The 21,477-nt window shown below is 42.3% G+C and overlaps 1 protein-coding gene across 1 annotated transcript; it reads right to left on the bottom strand.

Moving 5' to 3' along the window:
- Nucleotides 1-900: 900 nt before the first annotated feature.
- Nucleotides 901-21,273, bottom strand: LOC129373205 (GATA zinc finger domain-containing protein 14-like; the record flags this gene model as incomplete). The annotated part of the gene is made up of 11 exons (XM_055050979.1): nt 901-980; nt 1,078-1,226; nt 1,315-1,375; nt 1,744-2,923; nt 8,455-8,507; nt 8,605-8,753; nt 10,653-10,850; nt 11,039-11,103; nt 11,295-11,481; nt 13,435-13,442; nt 20,710-21,273. Coding segments are annotated over 8 exons (2,328 nt in total), but the record flags the coding sequence as incomplete, so codon positions are not given.
- Between the last annotated feature and the right edge of the window lie 204 nt (nt 21,274-21,477).

Genomic DNA, 21,477 nt, shown 5'->3' with positions numbered 1-21,477 from the left:
GTGATTGGAGACGCAGTGGTGGTGGTTGGAGCAGCTGTGGTGGTGGTTGGATCTGCTGAGGTTGTCGTTGGAGTTGCTGTAGTTGTGGTTGGAGCAACTGTTGTTGTGGTTGGAGCTGCTGTGGTTGTGGTTGGAGCTGCTGAGGTTGTGGTTGGAACAGCAGTTGTTGTTGGAGCAGCAGTGGTGGTGGTTGGAGCTGCAGTGGTGGTGGTTGGAGCTGATGTGGTTGTGGTTGGAGCTGCAGAGGTTGTGGTGGGAGCTGATGTGGTTGTGGTTGGCAGATATGGTTGTGGTTGGAGCAGATGTGGTTGTAGTTGGGGCAGCTGTGGTTGTGGTTGGGGCAGCAGTGGTGGTGGTTGGATCTGCTGTTGTTGTTGGAGCTGCTGTAGTGCTGGTTGGAGGAGCTGTAGTTGTGGTTGGAGCCACTGTGTTGTGGTTGGAGCTGCTGTAGTTTTGGTTAAAGCTGCTGTGGTGGTCACTGCAGAAGCAGTGGTTGTGGTTGGAGCAGCAGTGGTTGTGGTTGGAGCTGATGTGGTTGTGGTTGGAGCAGCAGTGGTTGTGGTTGGAGCAGCAGTGGTTGTGGTTGGAGCAGCAGTGGTTGTGGTTGGAGCTGATGTGGTTGTGGTTGGAGCAGCAGTGGTTGTGGTTGGAGCTGATGTGGTTGTGGTTGGAGCAGCTGTAGTTGTTGGAGCAGCTGTGGTTGTCGTTGGGGCAGCTGTGGTTGTGGTTGGAGCAGCTGTGGTTGTGGTTGGAGTAGCAGTGGTTGTGGTTGGAGCAGCTGTGGTGGTGGTTGGATCTGCTGTTGTTGTTGGAGCTGCTGTAGTGCTGGTTGGAGGAGCTGTAGTTGTGGTTGGAGCCACTGTTGTTGTAGTTGGATCAGCTGGTTGTGGTTGGAGCTGATGTGGTTGTTGTTGGAGCAGCTGTTGTTGTGGTTGGAGCAGCAGTGGTGGTGGTTGGAGCAGCTGTGGTTGTTGTTGGATCTGCCGTTTTTAAACATATTTTCATGAAATTTTCTGTTAGTGTTTTTTTATTTGTTTTGCAGCTTTGGTTTTCTTGAACGTATTAATTTATTCTTACCTGGATTGCTGACAGAGATGGTTGTAACATCCACATTAAATTCTGTAATATTTGAAGCCTCAGTAACCATCGTTTCTGAGATAAGTGTATCATTAGGAGTTGATGATGACTCAAATTCAAGGTCCACTGAGGTGATGATTGATCCCGCACTGGAAAAGAGTAGAACAGTTTTTTTAAAGTCTACAAGTGTCTTATGATGATGTTCATGATTTGATGGGCAAACTACAAAGAAATTACCTGAACATAATGCGTCCCACCCCTAAAAGGCATGGAGTGTTCGTTTGAAGACTGGTTCGAGCTACATAAAAAAGAATTCAAAATAAGTCAGATTGAAGGCAGTTGGGTTTTTTTCAGAATATGACTTACTACACATTAATATAGTTAAAGCATTTTGTTTAATTGTTTTACGAAGACGTCACAAAAGGTTTCTTTAATAATTCAAATGATTTGGTGTGATGCAAATATTGAGACAATATTCTAGATATGCTATAAGTTTTATAGTCTTCAAGACATTGTTTGTCTTTATTTAAATTGTAAAAAAAGGCCCATTGTTAGTTTGTGCAGAAAAACAAAACATCACTTATGCTGAAAATGTTATTAAATTATGCAGCAAAAATTGTTTTTCAAAATGACAAGGGAAACTGTGAGAAAGAATTGTATACATACTGTCTTTTTAATTTTGTCAGAGCGTGCTCTGAATGCTTCTGATGATGGGTCACCCAAATCAGGAGTAAAATTTTCATTAGACGTGAAACTCAGTTGTCTTATTAATTTTGGAACGGCTATGGTTGTAGTTGGAGCATCTGTGGTCGTGGTTGGAGCCGCTGTTGTTGTGGTTGGAGCTGCTGTTGTGGTTGGAGCCGCTGTAATTGCGGTTGGAGCAGCTGTAGTTCTGGTTGGAGAATCTGAGGTCGTGGTTGAAGCTGCTGTAGTTGTGGTTGGAGCCGCCGTAGTTGTGGTTGGACCTGCTGTTGTGGTTGGAACTTCTGTTGTGGTTGGAGCCGCTGTAATTGTGGTTGGAGCCGCTGTTGTTGTGGTTGAAGCTGTTGCTGTTGGTGCTGTTGTGGTTGTGGTTGGAGACACTGTTGTCGTGGTTGGAGAAGCTGTTGTTGTGGTTGGAGCAGCTGTGGTTGTAGTTGGAGCAGGTGTTGTTGTGGTTGGAGAAGCTGTAGTTGTGGTTGGAGAAGCTGTGGTTGTGGTTGGAGCAACTGTTGTAGTTGGAGCAGCTGTTGTGGTTGTAGTTGGAGCTGCTGTTGTGGTTGGAGCAGCTGTTGTTGTGGTTGGAGAAGCTGTAGTTGTGGTTGGAGCAGCTGTTGTTGTAGTTGGAGCAGCTGTTGTGGTTGGTGCTGTTGTAGTTGTGGTTGTAGACACTGTTGTTGTGGTTGGAGCTGCTGTTGTGGTTGGAGCAGCTGTTGTGGTTGGAGCAGCTGTGATTGTGGTTGGAGCTTCTGTAGTTGTGGTTGGAGCAGCTGTTGTAGTCGTTGGAGCTGATGTGGTTGTGGTTGGAGCTGCTGTTGTTGTGGTTGGAGCTGCTGTTGTTGTGGTTGGAGGAGCTGTGCTTGTGGTTGGAGCAGCTGTTGTTGTGGTTGAAGCTGCTGTTGTTGTGGTTGGAGTAGCTGTTGTCGTGGTTGGAGCAGCTGTTGTCATGGTTGTGGCAGCTGTTGTTGTGGTTGGAGCAGCTGTGGTTGTGGTTGGAGTTTCTGTAGTTGTGGTTGGAGCTTCTGTAGTTGTGGTTGGAGCAGCTGTTGTCGTGGTTGGTGCAGATGTGATTGCAAGCTGTGCAACCATCAGCGTTGTACTTGCTGTCGGTTGGTTTATGTTGGAAAAGTGTTTTTATTATATTACACTGTTATTTTGCTACTACATTTTTACACAGTTGTTTTAAGGATTTACTCCTGTGAACTTACCATTTAGTATTAGTAGTATCATCCAGATTCCTTTAGGCCCCATTTTCAATCTGTGTCCTAAAATGTTTTAACACATCAACACTTGTAACTTTACAGACAATAATTTCTTCCACCAACTAAATAGATAAATTCAATTTTCTTCTAAACAGCCATTTTAAAAACAAAAAGAACATAACTGATATTTATTTTGGTTAATTGTAAACAATATATTATAACTAAATTTTAATAAATTGTTTAAATTGTAAATAATCAACTGTAACAAATTCTAAACTGTTTAAATAAACACAGACAAAATAAAGCAGCCTTCAACTGGCCTCACCAGAAGACAATGAAAAATTTCAACACATTTTGTGAGTATCTGTCAGTCGATCATCAAACAATTATCAAAATATAACACGCATCAAATGTATTTATTCATATTCAATGTCTTCTTTAGGTTTTTAAGGTTGTTAACAAAAAATGTTCTTTCATGATTGGAAATTAAAATAATTAAAACTTTTAAAAATTAAAACATTTAAAAAAAAAGCAGTACATATTTCCATATTGATGTAGTTAAAAAAACTTTAAATATGTTACAGTCATTTAACGGTTTGCCAAGGTATTCTGTAGATTATATTTTGTCATCAAAATTTTGTTCCCAGTGATAATCTACACTTTATTGTTAATTAAAAGTTGTTAAACCCCACAGGTTACATATTGTTACATAATGTTACATATTTAGTCATTTTGCCAATACTGAAGACTCATAAATACACGTAAGTCCGGTCATTCATTCCAATTCACATTTGCATTAAATGGAAATTACAGCTTTATCAATATCTAGGAAATTTATTGGCAACTTCACACAGCAGGCTTTTTTGTTTATCAATGTTGTCTTGAGGGGGGGGTAAATTACAGCTAAACAATGACAGCGAGAAACTTAAACACAAATCGCATCAAAATCATTTTCTCAAAGAAGAGCTAAAGCCTTGAATTTTTATGCACATGTGAATTACAAAACCTTACATTATTAGACTATGAAATGTACTTACCCAAAGTAGTAGCTGATTTCAAAAGTTCCTCTAACTCTCTCCTGCTTCTCCTCTAACTCTTGGTCAACCAATCTGCTGCTGAACCTTATATATTACCTGTCTATTGCAAGTTTGACGCAGGTTGAAAAAAATTTTTTTTGAATTGTTGGTGTCAGAAGAATGAAAAAAAGCCACAATGGTAATTTGGTTTGCATTCCTATTGTCAAATCTGGTTTGTTCAAAGTGAACAAACCAGACGTCATTATCTTGTCCTGTTTATGCAAAGAGGTGTGACACCTTCTAATGACAGAGGGTTTCATAGTTACATAAGGCGTTTTACCAAATTACTTGGTTGTTTTAGTAATTTACACTTTAATTTTCCCCATAGGTTCTTATTCTTTTTTTTTCAAAGACACTGATATGTGTCTTTTTTAGCACAGATGCTATGAAATCTAGAATTTTATAAAGCTGAACAGATTGTTTTGTGCAAAGTTTTAAGTTACAGACAAAGTTTCTGATGTATTCAAAAACTAATTATAGGTTCTAGTTCCATTTAGACAGACCTTTTCTCATAGATGAAAAGCTTTTAAACTGCATGTGTGTTGTGTGAATAGTATTCATAAGGGCAAGAATGCAAAGGTGTGGCTGTGACGTGTTTCTCTCACATCCAACACTTCATTGTATACAAATACATCATTAAGACGTCATGTTTAATTTTTTCAAACACTGTAACATTAATTTATATTGGCACAAACTTGTTAAATGGAATAAACTTTATATTCAACAACAAATAATGTGTTAAGTCAGTTTAAGAGTATGACAATAAAATGTACAGTAAATCAGAGATGTTTCTGTTGTAGATGTCACTAAGAGATTTCTCAAGTTTAAAACAAAAGTTTTTGCTACATTAGATTTTTTTGAGCTATTGCAGTTTTAAGTCAGCTGGTTCAAAAAGAAACAGAAATTCACTGTTCAAAATGTTCTAAATTTTACATTTTCCACAATATTTGAAGAGTTACACAAACCACTTAACCTTTTGAAAGCCTTTCAGTCGTTTTTATTCGTCCTTTTGACAATGTGAGAGTAAAAGTAAAAAAACAAATACAAAAACGAATGAATAAAATTTTATAAAGATATTATATTTCCCAACTTTTAATATAACGTATACAGATGCCCCATGTTGTTAAGATATGTGTAGTGGTTAAAATACAATAATAATAATACTATCTACTTCTTTTCTCTAATACTAATATGAAAAATTTAACCAGCAGTATCCGTACACTTTAAATCCAAAACCATGCAACATTACATACCAATCTTTGATATAAAATCTATTTGAAATCAAACATATTTGGAAGTTTTTTGTTGTTTTTTCAACTATTATTTAAGAACACAGAAATTGTTTTTGGGAAAACTCTTCATCCTGATATATAAATAGCAGCAAAACTGGCCAAACCACCACAAACATGCCGCAAGAAAGATCATAAACAAGACAGCAGCTTGCTTGTGTTAACATCAGCTGAAATTCCATAAATACACAAGTATGTTTTCAGTATTGGTATTAAGGAGATTTATATTGTATTTGCTTGAGTGCATGAACTACGTCAGCAGCAAACAAAGGATTCCTGTGGTCAGAAAAGCCGAGTAAAAGGTGGCATTCCCTATTGGAGGCCTTCATGATTTTCTCAAAACTGACTCAGAAAAGAAAACCCTACAACTGAAAGAGTCTTTTGTTTGACATTGGAAGTTTTAAATTTACTTTTTTTAAAAACATGATAATTCTTTCTCTCATAATTTGACTTGACGGATACAAAAATAATTGTGTTTTTATTCCTTTAATGCCAGAATATAGACATTTTCTAAGGATTGTTTTATTACTTCATTCAATGTCCAAAGATTAGATTTGAATAATAATTAAAAAAAAAAACAAAGCAAACATTTATTTAATATTCTGTATTTTAACAGAAGCTTAGAAGTAGGTTGAAGACACCTTGTATTTGCTTTGGTTTTCGTTTTTTGTTTGTGAAGCACTTTTCCTTTCCGCGATGACCTTGAGAGGCTCCAGAAATGTCCCCAGAAATGTCCCATGCAGAACAGGGTCAGCCTGATGAAGCATTCAGGTTATTTTACGGTAAATAAACTGAATGCTTGAAAGTTGACAGAAGAAGAAAAAAAAGAAAGAGAAAGCATAACTTTACATGGAGTTAACACGTAACTATCCAAAAAATACTCAAGCAAGAGTAAGAAAGTATTTTGTTAAGAATCTGTCCTCTGGTCATGGAAAGATTGACGCGGAACCAGACTGCAGGGCCAAATAATGTCAACCCAGATCCACTTGTGTCTCATAAGCACCCTGCTTTGTGGTACCCCCCCCCACACATTTTATGAAGATTAGTTAAACATTATCTTCTATAAGATATCAAAACTCTTGCTGGAGTAAAATTTCTGGATACCCACTGTGAGGAGTGAAGGAAAACAAAACAAAAACAAAAAATGCATGAGGGACAGACACGCCTAAGATGAAGTGAGACTTATTGTTTGTGCACAAACTTTGTTATTCTGATTTTCTACCTGCTTCTCCTGCTGTGACATTTGGTACTTTACTGTGTTCTACATCATGGTGGCTGATGATCTTAGTCTTTAATAAGTCTTTAAAGGGTTACTCAAGTTCTGAGAACCTGATCAATCATTTTATTTAACACTTAAATATGGTGTCTGTCATTCATAAATACAAAGCGATGTATAAATTTGATATTTTAAACCAGCTAGTTTAAAATATTGCTCACGAAGTTGACATGAAAGCCCCAAAGAAAAGTTGAGACATTGTGAAAATCAGTGTTGTTTTAGAATTGCTTACTTTTGCGAAGGTATGTCTCATGAAACTCCTTTTTTGGTCAAGGCATGCACCAAATGAAAGGAAAACAAGTTCTGCACAACTACAGTAATGTTTAAGCTTATTGGTGCCGCTAGTAGGGATGTGTAAAAATATTATTGAAAGTATTAACAGTGTAATGAAGGAAAAGCAATTTGAAATCAGACCATTTTAAATGAACTGTTTGATTATGGCACAAAAATGACAAATGAAATGATGTAGCTGTGGCTCTGGTGATAAGCTCATATCAAAAGTAAAAAATTGAATTACAGTTCTTGCAACATGATGTAAATATTTGATGTTCGTGGGATGTATGTTACATATTCAAAAGAGTACAGGTTATTTTTTAACTACTTATGGTGCATTTTTAGGCATAAAAAAGAAAATGTTCTTTTTATCTGTATCAAAGAGATAGAGAGAACTAGGGTTGACAATAAAGCAATGTTATCAATGCATTGATAGTTTTGGAGACATTTTAAATTTTTGATTTCTTTGGTCTCCCACACTTCAGCCCATCCAAGGCCTGCCATCTTGTTTTATAAACATGGTTTACAGATTGTATTTATTTGGACTTTGAATTCATATAAATTTCAAGAGGGGATGATTGAAAGAAAAAGCATGTCTTTGAAAATGCTTCATGTGATTTGTACTTTTCTAAAAAAACAGAAAAAAAAGAAAATTTTAAATCAGACATCAGATTTAGTATTTAAAAAATCTGACTTTTCTTTTTTTTTTCAGCTATGTCCAAGCCCAATGACTCGGTGGCGTATTTGTTGTTCAGAATAGAATAGAAGCAATACTTTTACATATCAATTTCTTTATTGGAAACAGCTACATTGATTTTATACCCTTCAACACATCTTTCACCCAAAAGATAAATATTGCAATAATCTCATATGAGTGTAATTTAATGTTGATAGTGCCTGTTCTTAAATTTCTTCATTAGTTACATGTAAATATGATTGCATAACACTTAAGGGAATACTGCATACAGAAACAACCGATCTCATTTACAAGTTTATATTGAAAAGAAAAACTAAATAATCACAAAAGTTTCAGATGTTCTTCTTTTCTTTCATCCCACAGCATTCATTTATGGAGAATTCTTGCATAAATTATCACCTACTAATCAGCTATTCAGGCAATTCCTTAAATAGTATTTCAAATATACATATATAAATAATGAACACAATAATTAAACTTTGTGTAAGAATAAAGTAGTTACTTTGAGAGAAAAAGCTTTAAATCTTACATCACTTCTTTAGACAACATAAATGACTCTTTCAATAGAAGCAGGAAATACATTAAGTTTTTTCTTCATAGACTAGATCCAGGATTTTGCTGCCAAAGTAACAAGATCCTAATAACATCCTCACAAGTAGAACAAATAATAAATGTGGTTTTAGCAGTATTAAAGGTTTTGACTGATGATTTGCTGAAACATGCTTGGAAAATGTTGACTAATTGTATCTCTTAACAAAATGCCCTCTCGTGATGTCTTGGGTTGTTTCTATTTTTTAAGCAGATCATCCACTAGAAATTAGCAGAGATGTTAGTGTTGACTTGACAACATCCATGACAACAGGACCACGCAGAAAGCCATGATGAGGCTGATCTTGTGGCTTGCTCCACTTGACACTTCTGTAAACATTGAGAAAGCAAAACACGATGTCAACCAAATGTTCGATATCAAAACGGCTTATGTAGATAATTATCTTGATCATTTATTTTAGCTTACGTGTTCCGTCGACAGAAATGCTAGTAGTATCAATGGTGAAGGCAGTGATGTTTGAAGCTGCGTTCACCAAAACTTGTGCAATTTCGGAGCCAGTAGGAGCAGATGCAGATGCAAATCGAAGCTCCATTTCATTGATGATAGAGCCGTTTCTATACAACAAAAAACATATGATGTGAGTTAAAAGAACTAAAAGAAAATAATAATTAGAATACTGTAAACAAATTACCTGAAAGACTTCACTGTTAGATCACTGAATGAAGAAAATGATCGCCTGTAGAATGGTTCAAGCTGAAGAAAGAAGAAAGTTCGAATCAAATCGCGATGCTCGATGTGTAAATAACACAACTAAACAAAGTTGTGTTATTTAGAACATTATTGAAATTATTCATACAAAATATACAGAATGAGGAATATATTTCAGTAGAATCGCAATAAAAATATACTTTAATTTTACATTTTTTTGAAAGTCTCTTTCCACATTGCTCAATATACTGTATGTAGCAAATATGTTGTGATCAGTTAGATGTTACAAAGTTAAAAGAAAATTACTCACAGTGGACTTTAAAAGTGCAGCTCGGTTTTTAAATGCTGTTGAGGTTGAGTCGAGCAAATCAGTTGTAAAGGTCTCTCCGGGAGACCTAAAGGTCAGCTGCCTTAGTGTTTGCACCACAGTTGTGGTTGTTGTTGTAGTGGTTGTAACTGTAGTAAGTGCTACAGTTGTTGCATTGCTGGCAGCTGATGTTCCAGGATTTGTTGTTGCTGCTCCGGTAGTGATGTTTGCAACAGTCTCATTTGTTGCATTGCTGGCAGCTGATGTTCCAGGATTTGTTGTTGCTGCTCCGGTAGTGATGTTTGCAGCAGTTTCATTTGTTGTAATTGTTGTGTTTTGCAAAACTACCGGGGCTGCAGTTGCAGGTACACCTGCCAAATAAACACAAGCATTGAAAGCAACATATTAGTTTCCAGAAAAATAACAAAAAAGTGAAATGTAAAATGTATCATTTTTCTTTACCATTACAAGACATGAACTAATCATTTTTTGTTAAAGTGAAAGCAATAAGTAATCAACTTAAAATTTATTATAATGAAATTAAACTATGTAGTTAGTGTGTGAGTGTTTTTTTTAAATCATTCTGTGCATATTTTGCACAGAATTAATTCTCTTTGAACTCTTTTTTCAGTTACTATTGTGCTGATAAATAAAGAGAGGAATTGCTTGATTTGTTGTTTCAAAATTAACCTGAAAGTCAACGGCTTTTTCTTCATAGTGATAAAAATAACAATGAATGAAATAATTGTTTTGAAATCATATTTTAAAAGACAATTAGCGATGACAAAGATCCTCAGAATTTCTCACTCCGCTTGGAAGTTTTCCAGTCATGTTCCACTGGAGGATAGCTTGGTAAAATCAGTCCCCTGTTCTGTACTCTCACTTCATACAGAAGGTCTGGTCCCCCGGCTATTGAGTGATGATTGTTTACAGGTGTAGATTCTGTTCAAGTTTGAACTGACGCATTACACACGTCACGGCCAATTGTCGGCAACTTGGTAAAGTCAAATCCAATGTTTTCAAACTTCTGTCTTTTCCTTTTGACAATAAATTCACTGTTTCATTGCCGAAAATATAAAACAAGAAAATTATTAAAATGTTCACATTTAATAACCCCAAATTTATTTTGTAGTATTTTTAGTTTGAGAGTGAAATAAACACTTAAATATGTTTTTCAGAGATGATTCCTAAAAAAAAAATTTGTAATGACCAAAAATGTGCCGAAAATGATCATTTTACCAATATATCATGATTTTGATCAAACGTAAATGATAGCAGTATCAGACCTTCAGAAAATTTGAATTTGAAGGGATTCGGGTCTTGAAACAAAAATTTTTATAGTAGGAAATAAACTCTTTACAGCAATCATGTGCCTAATTACAAAATTAAAGATACTTAGAGTCATGCTACTCCGCAGAGAATTAGGCTAATTAAAAATATAAGTATAAAGTAAGATTACTTGAGTAACTCTAAATATTTGGATTTATGTGTTTCTGACATTTTGTTCTTACGTATGATTTGAATGGAAGCCGCGTCGAATGTGACATTCAAAGTGATGTTGGGGTTATTCACGGCCTCCTTTAGTGTTTGTTGAACCTCTTCAGCCTTTGGGATTGTCTCAGCTGGTGTGGTTATATTGAACTCTACGCCCACCTCTGCTTGAGTACCATTCATTCGTAACCTGGTGACGGCAGGTCTGAAAAAAAAAGATCAACGCTCAACCTGATTTCAAATATTAAAATTCTACGTATGTAGTGGAAATAATCAATTAGGTGTAATATGTCTTTCAAATCACTTTGTTCCCAGTTGGTCAATACCACTATAAATGTGAATAAAATATACAAGTAGACTGACTTGACTAATGAAGAAAAGAAGCAAACAAACCTGAAGGCAATGACAAAACTCCGGATGAAGAAAATTCCATATCTTGCTCTGTAGATAACATCATACTGGAAAAGAGAAAACATGTTAAATGTCACAGCAAAATAATCCTCAGATGAAACAAATTAAATAACAATAGATTTTGGATGAACCACTCACCACTGCTACCACTTTTACTTCAAGAGCTTTGAATTGCACGCTAAATCTGTCATTAAACTCTTCAACAAATGGTTCAACCACAGTTGCTGCGACAACAAACACTGGAGGAGGAGCTGGAGTTGTTGTAGTTGTAGTAGTCACAGGAGTTGTTGGTGTTGTTGGAGTAGTCGTTGGTTTGGTTGGAGCATCTGTGGTTGTGGATGTAGCCACTGTTGTGGTTGGAGATGCTATTGTAGTGGTTGGAGTTGTGTTTATGGTTAGAGCTGTTGTGGTTGAGGTGGGAGCAACTGTGGTTGGAGTTGTTGTGGTTGAAGCTGCTGTTGTTGTGGTTGAAGCAGATCTTGTTGTGGTTGGTGCTGCTGTTGTTGTTGGAGCTGCGGTGGTTGTATTTGGAGCTGCGGTGGTTGTATTTGGAGCTGCGGTGGTTGTATTTGGAGCTGCGGTGGTTGTTGTTGGAGCTGCGGTGGTTGTTGGAGCTGATGTGGTTGTGGTTGGTGCTGCTGTTGTTGTTGGAGCTGCGGTGGTTGTATTTGGAGCTGAGGTGGTTGTATTTGGAGCTGCGGTGGTTGTATTTGGAGCTGAGGTGGTTGTATTTGGAGCTGAGGTGGTTGTATTTGGAGCTGCGGTGGTTGTTGTTGGAGCTGCGGTGGTTGTTGTTGGAGCTGCGGTGGTTGTATTTGGAGCTGCGGTGGTGGTATTTGGAGCTGCGGTGGTTGTATTTGGAGCTGCGGTGGTTGTTGTTGGAGCTGCCGTGGTTGTATTTGGAGCTGCGGTGGTTGTTGTTGGAGCTGCGGTGGTTGTATTTGGAGCTGCGGTGGTTGTATTTGAAGCTGCGGTGGTTGTATTTGGAGCTGCGGTGGTTGTATTTGGAGCTGCGGTGGTTGTATTTGGAGCTGCGGTGGTTGTATTTGGAGCTGCGGTGGTTGTTGTTGGAGCTGCGGTGGTTGTATTTGGAGCTGCGGTGGTTGTATTTGGAGCTGCGGTGGTTGTATTTGGAGCTGCGGTGGTTGTATTTGGAGCTGCGGTGGTTGTATTTGGAGCTGCGGTGGTTGTATTTGGAGCTGTGGTGGTTGTTGTTGGAGCTTCGGTGGTTGTATTTGGAGCTGCGGTGGTTGTATTTGGAGCTGCAGTGGTTGTACTTGGAGCTGCGTTGGTTGTATTTGGAGCTGCGTTGGTTGTATTTGGAGCTGCGTTGGTTGTATTTGGAGCTGCGGTGGTTGTAATTGGAACAGATGTTGTGGTTGAAGCTGCTGTGGTTGTGGTTGGAGCTGATGTGGTTGTGGTTGGTGCTGCTGTTGTATTTGGAGCTGCGGTGGTTGTATTTGGAGCTGCGGTGGTTGTATTTGGAGCTGCGGTGGTTGTAATTGGAACAGATGTTGTTGTGGTTGAAGCTGCTGTGGTTGTGGTTGGAGCTGATGTGGTTGTGGTTGGTGCTGCTGTTGTATTTGGAGCTGCGGTGGTTGTAATTGGAACAGATGTTGTGGTTGAAGTTGCTGTTGTATTTGGAGCTGCCGTGGTTGTTGTTGGAGCTGCGGTGGTTGTTGTTGGAGCTGATGTGGTTGTGGTTGGTGCTGCTGTTGTATTTGGAGCTGCGGTGGTTGTATTTGGAGCTGCGGTGGTTGTGGTTGGAGCTGCGGTGGTTGTTGTTGGAGCTGCGGTGGTTATATTTGGAGCTGCGGTGGTTGTATTTGGAGCTGCGGTGGTTGTAATTGGAACAGATGTTGTTGTGGTTGAAGCTGCTGTGGTTGTGGTTGGAGCTGATGTGGTTGTGGTTGGTGCTGCTGTTGTATTTGGAGCTGCGGTGGTTGTAATTGGAACAGATGTTGTTGTGGTTGAAGCTGCTGTTGTATTTGGACCTGCAGTGGTTGTATTTGGAGCTGCGGTGGTTGTATTTGGAGCTGCGGTGGTTGTGGTTGGAGCTGCGGTGGTTGTTGTTGGAGCTGCGGTGGTTGTTGTTGGAGCTGATGTGGTTGTGGTTGGTGCTGCTGTTGTATTTGGAGCTGCGGTGGTTGTATTTGGAGCTGCGGTGGTTGTATTTGGAGCTGCGGTGGTTGTATTTGGAGCTGCGGTGGTTGTTGTTGGAGCTGCGGTGGTTGTAATTGGAACAGATGTTGTGGTTGGAGCCGCTGTTGTTGTTGGATCTGCCGTTTTTAAAAATATTTTCATGAACTTTTCTGTTTGTGTGTTTTGGATTTTTTTGCAAGTATTTCTTTTTTTTGAACATATTAATTTTTTCTTACCTGGGTCGCTGACAGAGATGGTCGTAACATCTATGTTAAATTCTGTAATATTTGAAGCCTCAGTAACCAACGTGTCTGAGATAAGTGTATCATTAGGAGTTGATGATGACTCAAATTCAAGGTCCACGGAGTTGATGATTGATCCCGCACTGGAAAAGAGTAGAATACTTAGTCAACATCTGCAAAGTTCTGACAAAGGTGTTTATTCCTGGCCAAACTCCAGACTAATTACCTGAATTTTATAGCTCCAATCCTTAAGAATAAAGTGAACACTTTTCTGAAACGTGGTTCAAGCTACATTAAAATAAGAAAACCAGTTAAGAATACAGTTTTTGAAAATGTATTTCCTAGAATGTCGCTAAAAACACAGTTGAACACTGAATATATATGGTTTTTATTGGTTGAATTAGAAAATATAGATATTCCTTTAAATGAAAATCTAAATTTTATGATGTGATGCTTGAATATGTTTAAGACCGCATTTAACTTTATTTATCTACATCAATTCAATTTTAAAAAATAAAATTGAAATTGTTACGTGAGTAAGAAGGGTAAACATACACGATTCCTTATATGTCCAGAACGTGTTTGAAATGCTGATGTTGATGAGTCTGCCAACTCTGGGCTGAAATTTTCATTAGACTTAAAAATCAGCAGCCTTGTTAGTGCAGGAACTGGACTGGTTGTGGTTGGAGCTGATGTAGATGTGGTTGGAGCCACTGTTGTTGTGGTTGGAGCCGATGTAGTTGTGGTTGGAGCAGCTGTGGTTGTAGCTGGGGCAGCTGTTGTTGTAGTTGGAGCAGTTGTAGTTGCAGCAGCTGTTGTTGTGGTAGGAGCAGCTGTTGTTGTGGTTGGGGAAGCTGTCGTTGTGGTTGGAGCAGCTGTTGTTGTAGTTGGAGCAGTTGTAGTTGCAGCAGCTGTTGTTGTGGTTGGAGCAACTGTTGTTGTAGTTGGAGAAGCTGTTGTGGTTGGAGCAGCTGTTGTTGTGGTTGGAGAAACTGTTGTTGTGGTTGGAGCAGCTGTGGATGTGGTTGGAGCTGCTGTTGTTGTACTTGGAGCAGCTGTTGTTGTGGTTGGAGCAGCTGTTGTGGTTGGAGCATCTGTTGTTGTAGTTGGAGCAGCTGTAGTTGTGGTTGGAGAAGCTGTGGTTGTGGTTGGAGCAGCTGTTGTTGTAGTTGGAGCAGCTGTGGCCGTGGTTGGAGCAGCTGTGGTTGTGGTTGGAGCAGCTGTAGTTGTGGTTGGAGAAGCTGTGGTTGTGGTTGGAGCATCTGTTGTTGTGGTTGGAGCAGCTGTTGTTGTGGTTGAGAAGCTGTGGTTGTAGGTGGAGCAGCTGTAGTTGTGGTTGAAGAAGCTGTGGTTGTGGTTGGAGCAGCTGTTGTTGTAGTTGGAGCAGCTGTTGTTGTAGTTGGAGCAGATATGGTCGTGGTTGGAGCAGCTGTAGTTGTAGTTGGAGCAGCTGTTGTAGTTGGAACAGCTGTTGTCGTGGTTGGAGCAGCTGTTGTTGTAGTTGGAGCAGCTGTGGTCGTGGTTGGAGCAGCTGTTGTTGTGGTTGGAGAAGCTGTAGTTGTGGTTGAAGAAGCTGTGGTTGTGGTTGGAGCAGCTGTTGTAGTTGGAGCTGCTGTTGTTGTACTTGGAGCAGCTGTTGTTGTGGTTGGAGCAGCTGTTGTGGTTGGAGCATCTGTTGTTGTAGTTGGAGCAGCTGTAGTTGTGGTTGGAGAAGCTGTGGTTGTGGTTGGAGCAGCTGTTGTTGTGGTTGGAGAAACTGTTGTTGTGGTTGGAGCAGCTGTGGATGTGGTTGGAGCTGCTGTTGTTGTACTTGGAGCAGCTGTTGTTGTGGTTGGAGCAGCTGTTGTGGTTGGAGCATCTGTTTTGTAGTTGGAGCAGCTGTAGTTGTGGTTGGAGAAGCTGTGGTTGTGGTTGGAGCAGCTGTTGTTGTTGGAGCAGCTGTGGCCGTGGTTGGAGCAGCTGTGGTTGTGGTTGGAGCAGCTGTAGTTGTGGTTGGAGAAGCTGTGGTTGTGGTTGGAGCATCTGTTGTTGTGGTTGGAGCAGCTGTTGTTGTGGTTGGAGAAGCTGTGGTTGTAGTTGGAGCAGCTGTAGTTGTGGTTGAAGAAGCTGTGGTTGTGGTTGGAGCAGCTGTTGTTGTAGTTGGAGCAGCTGTTGTTGTAGTTGGAGCAGATATGGTCGTGGTTGGAGCAGCTGTAGTTGTAGTTGGAGCAGCTGTTGTAGTTGGAACAGCTGTTGTCGTGGTGGAGCAGCTGTTGTTGTAGTTGGAGCAGCTGTGGTCGTGTTGGAGCAGCTGTTGTTGTGGTTGGAGAAGCTGTAGTTGTGGTTGAAGAAGCTGTGGTTGTGGTTGGAGCAGCTGTTGTAGTTGGAGCTGCTGTTGTTGTACTTGGAGCAGCTGTTGTGTGGTTGCGTTTGTGGTTGGAGCAGCTGTTGTTGTAGTTGGAGCAGCTGTAGTTGTGGTTGGAGAAGCTGTGGTTGTGGTTGGAGCAGCTGTTGTTGTAGTTGGAGCAGCTGTGGCCGTGGTTGGAGCAGCTGTGGTTGTGGTTGGAGCAGCTGTAGTTGTGGTTGGAGAAGCTGTGGTTGTGGTTGGAGCATCTGTTGTTGTGGTTGGAGCAGCTGTTGTTGTGGTTGGAGAAGCTGTGGTTGTAGTTGGAGCAGCTGTTGTTGTAGTTGGAGCAGATATGGTCGTGGTTGGAGCAGCTGTAATTGTAGTTGGAGCAGCTGTTGTAGATGGAACAGCTGTTGTCGTGGTTGGAGCAGCTGTAGTTGTTGTTGGAGCAGCTGTTGTTGTGGTCTGAGAAGCTGTGGTTGTGGTTTCAGCTGCTGCGGTTGTAGTTGGAGCAGCTGTTGTTGTTGCAGAAGCTGTGGTTGTTGGAGCAGCTGTGGTTGTGGTTGGAGCTGCTGTTGTTGTAGTTGGAGCAGCTGTGGTCGTGGTTGGAGCAGGTGATGTTGTAGTTGGAGCAGCTGTTGTTGTGGTTGGAGAAGTTGTTGTTGTGGTTGGAGAAGCTGTGGTTGTAGTTGGAGTAGCTGTCGTCGTGGTTGGAGCAGCTGTGGTTGTAGTTGGAGTAGCTGTCGTCGTGGTTGGAGCAGCTGTGGTTGTAGATGGAGCTGGTGTTGTTGTAGTTGGAGCAGCAGTTGTTGTAGTTGGAGCAGCTGTTGTTGTAGTTGCAGAAGCTGTGGTTGTTGTTGGAGAAGCTGTGGTGGTGGTGGTTAGAGCTGCTGTTGTTGTAGTTGGAGCAGCTGTTGTTGTAGTTGGAGCAGCTGTTGTTGTTGCAGAAGCTGTGGTTGTTGTTGGAGAAGCTGTGGTTGTGGTTGAAGATGCTGTGGTTGTAGTTGGAGCAGCTGTTGTTGTTGGAGAAGCTGTGGTTGTGGTTGGAGCTGCTGTTGTTGTAGTTGGAGCAGCTGTTGTTGTAGTTGGAGCAGCTGTTGTGGTTGAAGCAGCTGTTGTTGTGGTTGGAGAAGCTGTGGTTGTAGTTGGAGCAGCTGTAGTTGTTGGAGAAGCTGTGGTTGTTGTTGGAGAAGCTGTGGTTGTGGTTGGAGCTGCTGTTGTTGTAGTTGGAGCAGCTGTGGTTGTGGTTGAAGCAGCTGTTGTTGTGGTTGGAGCTGCTGTTGTTGTAGTTGGAGCAGCTGTTGTTGTAGTTGGAGCAGCTGTTGTTGTGGTTGGAGCAGCTGTTGTAGTTGGAGCAGCTGTTGTCGTGGTTGGAGCAGCTGTTGTTGTAGTTGGAGCAGCTGTTGTTGTGGTTGGAGCAGCTGTTGTTGTGGTTGGAGAAGCTGTAGTTGTGGTTGAAGAAGCTGTGGTTGTGGTTGGAGCAGCTGTTGTTGTAGTTGGAGCAGCTGTTGTTGTAGTTGGAGCAGCTATGGTCGTGGTTGGAGCAGCTGTAGTTGTAGTTGGAGCAGCTGTTGTAGTTGGAACAGCTGTTGTCGTGGTTGGAGCAGCTGTTGTTGTAGTTGGAGCAGCTGTGGTCGTGGTTGGAGCAGCTGTTGTTGTAGTTGGAGCAGCTGTTGTCGTGGTTGGAGCAGCTGTTGTTGTTGCAGAAGCTGTGGTTGTTGTTGGAGCAGCTGTGGTTGTGGTTGGAGCTGCTGTTGTTGTGGTTGGAGAAGTTGTTGTGGTTGGAGAAGCTGTGGTTGTAGTTGGAGCAGCTGTAGTTGTGGTTGGAGAAGCTGTGGTTGTGGTTGGAGCAGCTGTCGTCGTGGTTGGAGCAGCTGTGGTTGTGGTTGGAGCTGCTGTTGTTGTAGTTGGAGCAGCTGTTGTTGTAGTTGGAGCAGCTGTTGTTGTAGTTGCAGAAGCTGTGGTTGTTGTTGGAGAAGCTGTGGTTGTGGTTAGAGCTGCTGTTGTTGTAGTTGGAGCAGTTGTTGTTGTTGCAGAAGCTGTGGTTGTAGTTGGAGCAGCTGTTGTTGTGGTTGGAGAAGCTGTGGTTGTAGTTGGAGCAGCTGTAGTTGTGGTTGGAGAAGTTGTGGTTGTGGTTGGAGCAGCTGTTGTAGTTGGAGCAGCTGTTGTTGTAGTTGGAGCAGCTGTTGTTGTAGGTGGAGCAGTTGTTGTGGTTGGAGCAGCTGTTGTTGTGGTTGGAGAAGCTGTGGTTGTGGTTGGAGCCACTGTTGTAGTTGGAGCAGCTGTTGTCGTGGTTGGAGCAGCTGTAGTTGTAGTTGGAGCAGCTGTTGTTGTAGTTGGAGCAGCTGTTGTCGTGGTTGGAGCCACTGTTGTAGTTGGAGCAGCTGTTGTCGTGGTTGGAGCAGCTGTTGTTGTAGTTGGAGAAGTTGTGGTCGTGGTTGGAGCAGCTGTAGTTGTTGTTGTAGCAGCTGTTGTTGTGGTCTGAGAAGCTGTGGTTGTGGTTGCAGCTGCTGTGGTTGTAGTTGGAGCATTTGTTGTTGTTGTTGGAGCAGCTGTGGTCGTGGCTGGAGCAGCTGTAGTTGTGGTTGGAGACGCGGTGGTTGTAGTTGGAGCAGCTGTTGTGGTTGGAGCAGCTGTTGTTGTGGTTGGAGAAGCTGTGGTTGTGGTTGGAGCCACTGCTGTAGTTGGAGCAGCTGTTGTTGTTGGGGAAGCTGTGGTTGGAGAAGTTGTTGTGGTTGGAACAGTTGTTGTGGTTGGAGCAGCTGTTGTTGTTGGAGAAGCTGTGGTTGTGGTTGGAGCTGCTGTTGTTGTAGTTGGAGAAGCTGTGGTTGTAGTTGGAGCAGCTGTAGTTGTGGTTGGAGAAGCTGTGGTTGTAGTTGGAGCAGATGTTGTAGTTGGAGCAGCTGTGGTCGTGGTTGGAGCAGCTGTGGTTGTGGTTGGAGCTGCTGTTGTTGTAGTTGGAGCAGCTGTGTTCGTGGTTGGAGCAGCTGATGTTGTAGTTGGTGCAGCTGTTGTTGTGGTTGGAGCAGTTGTTGTTGTGGTTGGAGAAGCTGTGGTTGTAGTTGGAGCAGCTGTAGTTGTGGTTGGAGAAGCTGTGGTTGTGGTTGGAGCAGCTGTTGTTGTAGTTGGAGCAGCTGCTGTTGTTGTTGCAGAAGCTGTGGTTGTGGTTGGAGCTGCTGTTGTAGTTGGAGCAGCTGTTGTTGTAGTTGGAGCAGCTGTTGTTGTGGTTGAAGCAGCTGTTGTGGTTGGAGATTCTGTGGTTGTAGTTGGAGCAGCTGTAGTTGTGGTTGGAGAAGCTGTGGTTGTGGTTGGAGCAGCTGTTGTTGTAGTTGGAGCAGCTGTTGTAGTTGGAGCAGATGTGGTCGTGGTTGGAGCAGCTGTAGTTGTAGTTGGAGCAGCTGTTGTTGTAGTTGGAACAGCTGTTGTCGTGTTTGGAGCAGCTGTTGTAGTTAGAGCAGTTGTGGTCCTGGTTGGAGCAGCTGTAGTTGTTGTTGGAGCAGCTGTTGTTGTGGTTGGAGAAGCTGTGGTTGTGGTTAGAGCCACTGTTGTAGTTGGAGCAGCTGTTGTTGTTGTTGGGGAAGCTGTGGTTGTGGTTGGAGCTGTTGTGGTTGTGGTTTGACAAGATGTGGTTGTGGTTGGAGAAGTTGTTGTGGTTGGAGCAGCTGTTGTTGTTGGAGAAGCTGTGGTTGTGGTTGGAGCTGCTGTTGTTGTAGTTGGAGAAGCTGTGGTTGTAGTTGGAGCAGCTGTAGTTGTGGTTGGAGAAGCTGTGGTTGTAGTTGGAGCAGCTGTTGTAGTTGGAGCAGCTGTGGTCGTGGTTGGAGCAGCTGTGGTTGTGGTTGGAGCTGCTGTTGTTGTAGTTGGAGCAGCTGTGGTCGTGGTTGGAGCAGCTGATGTTGTAGTTGGAGCAGCTGTTGTCGTGGTTGGAGCAGCTGTTGTTGTAGTTAGAGCAGTTGTGGTCATGGTTGGAGCAGCTGTAGTTGTTGTTGGAGCAGCTGTTGTTGTGGTTGGAGAAGCTTTGGTTGTGGTTGGAGCCACTGTTGTAGTTGGAGCAGCTGTTGTTGGGGAAGCTGTGGTTGTGGTTGGAGCTGTGTTGTGGTTTGACAAGATGTGGTTGTGGTTGGAGAAGTTGTTGTGGTTGGAGCAGCTGTTGTTGTTGGAGAAGCGGTGGTTGTGGTTGGAGCTGCTGTTGTTGTAGTTGGAGAAGCTGTGGTTGTAGTTGGAGCAGCTGTAGTTGTGGTTGGAGAAGCTGTGGTTGTAGTTGGAGCAGCTGTTGTAGTTGGAGCAGCTGTGGTCGTGGTTGGAGCAGCTGTGGTTGTGGTTGGAGCTGCTGTTGTTGTAGTTGGAGAAGCTGTGGTTGTAGTTGGAGCAGCTGTAGTTGTGGTTGGAGAAGCTGTGGTTGTAGTTGGAGCAGCTGTTGTAGTTGGAGCAGCTGTGGTCGTGGTTGGAGCAGCTGTGGTTGTGGTTGGAGCTGCTGTTGTTGTAGTTGGAGAAGCTGTGGTCGTGGTTGGAGCAGCTGATGTTGTAGTTGGAGCAGCTGTTGTTGTTGTTGGAGCTGCTGTTGTTGTGGTTTGAGCAGCTGTGGTTGTAGTTGCAGCTGCTGTGGTTGTAGTTGGAGCAGCTGTTGTGGTTGGAGCAGCTGTTGTTGTGGTTGGAGAAGCTGTGGTTGTGGTTGGAGCAGCTGTTGTTGTGGTTGGAGTAGCTGTTGTTGTGGTTGGAGAAGCTGTGGTTGTGGTTGGAGACGCGGTGGTTGTAGTTGGAGCAGCTGTTGTGGTTGGGGAAGATGTGGTTGTAGTTGTAGTTGTTGTGGTTGTGGTTTGAGAAGCTGTGGTTGTGGTTGGAGACGTTGTTGTGGTTGGAGCAGTTGTTGTGGTTGCAGCAGCTGTTGTTGTTGGAGAAGCTGTGGTTGTGGTTGGAGCTGCTGTTGTTGTAGTTGGAGCAGCTGTTGTAGTTAGAGCAGCTGTAGTTGTAGTTGGAGCAGCTGTTGTTGTAGTTGGAGCAGTTGTGGTTGTGGTTGGAGCAGCTGTTGTTGTGGTTGGAGCAGTTGTTGTTGTGGTTGGAGAAGCTGTTGTGGTTGGAGGAACTGTGGTTGTGGTTGTAGTTGCCGTAGTTGTGGTTGGAGCAGCTGTTGTTGTGGTTGGAGCTGCTGTTGTTGTAGTTGGATCAGCTGTTGTGGTTGTAGTTGCCGTAGTTGTGGTTGGAGCAGCTGTTGTTATGGTTGGAGCTACTGTTGTTGTAGTTGGATCAGCTGTTGTGGTTGTAGTTGCCGTAGTTGTGGTTGGAGCAGCTGTTGTTGTAGTTGGAGCAGCTGTTGTTGTGGTTGGAGCAGTTGTTGTTGTAGTTGGATCAGCTGTTGTGGTTGTAGTTGCCGTAGTTGTGGTTTGAACAGCAGTTGTTGTAGTTGGAGCAGCTGTTGTGGTTGTAGTTGCCGTAGTTGTGGTTGGAGCAGTTGTTGTTGTGGTTGGAGAAGCTGTTGTGGTTGGAGGAACTGTGGTTGTGGTTGTAGTTGCCGTAGTTGTGGTTGGAGCAGCTGTTGTTGTGGTTGGAGCTACTGTTGTTGTAGTTGGATCAGCTGTTGTGGTTGTAGTTGCCGTAGTTGTGGTTGGACCAGCTGTTGTTGTGGTTGGAGCTGCTGTTGTTGTAGTTGGATCAGTTGTTTGTGGTTGTAGTTGCCGTAGTGGTTGGAGCAGCTGTTGTTGTGGTTGGAGCTACTG

The sequence above is a fragment of the Poeciliopsis prolifica genome, unplaced genomic scaffold (genome assembly GCF_027474105.1).
Source record: "Poeciliopsis prolifica strain line A6 unplaced genomic scaffold, Auburn_PproV2 SCAFFOLD032, whole genome shotgun sequence".
NCBI classification, from domain to species: Eukaryota; Metazoa; Chordata; class Actinopteri; order Cyprinodontiformes; family Poeciliidae; genus Poeciliopsis; species Poeciliopsis prolifica.
Note: the sequence above shows the minus strand (reverse complement) of the source record. Positions and strands in the feature narration are given on the sequence as shown.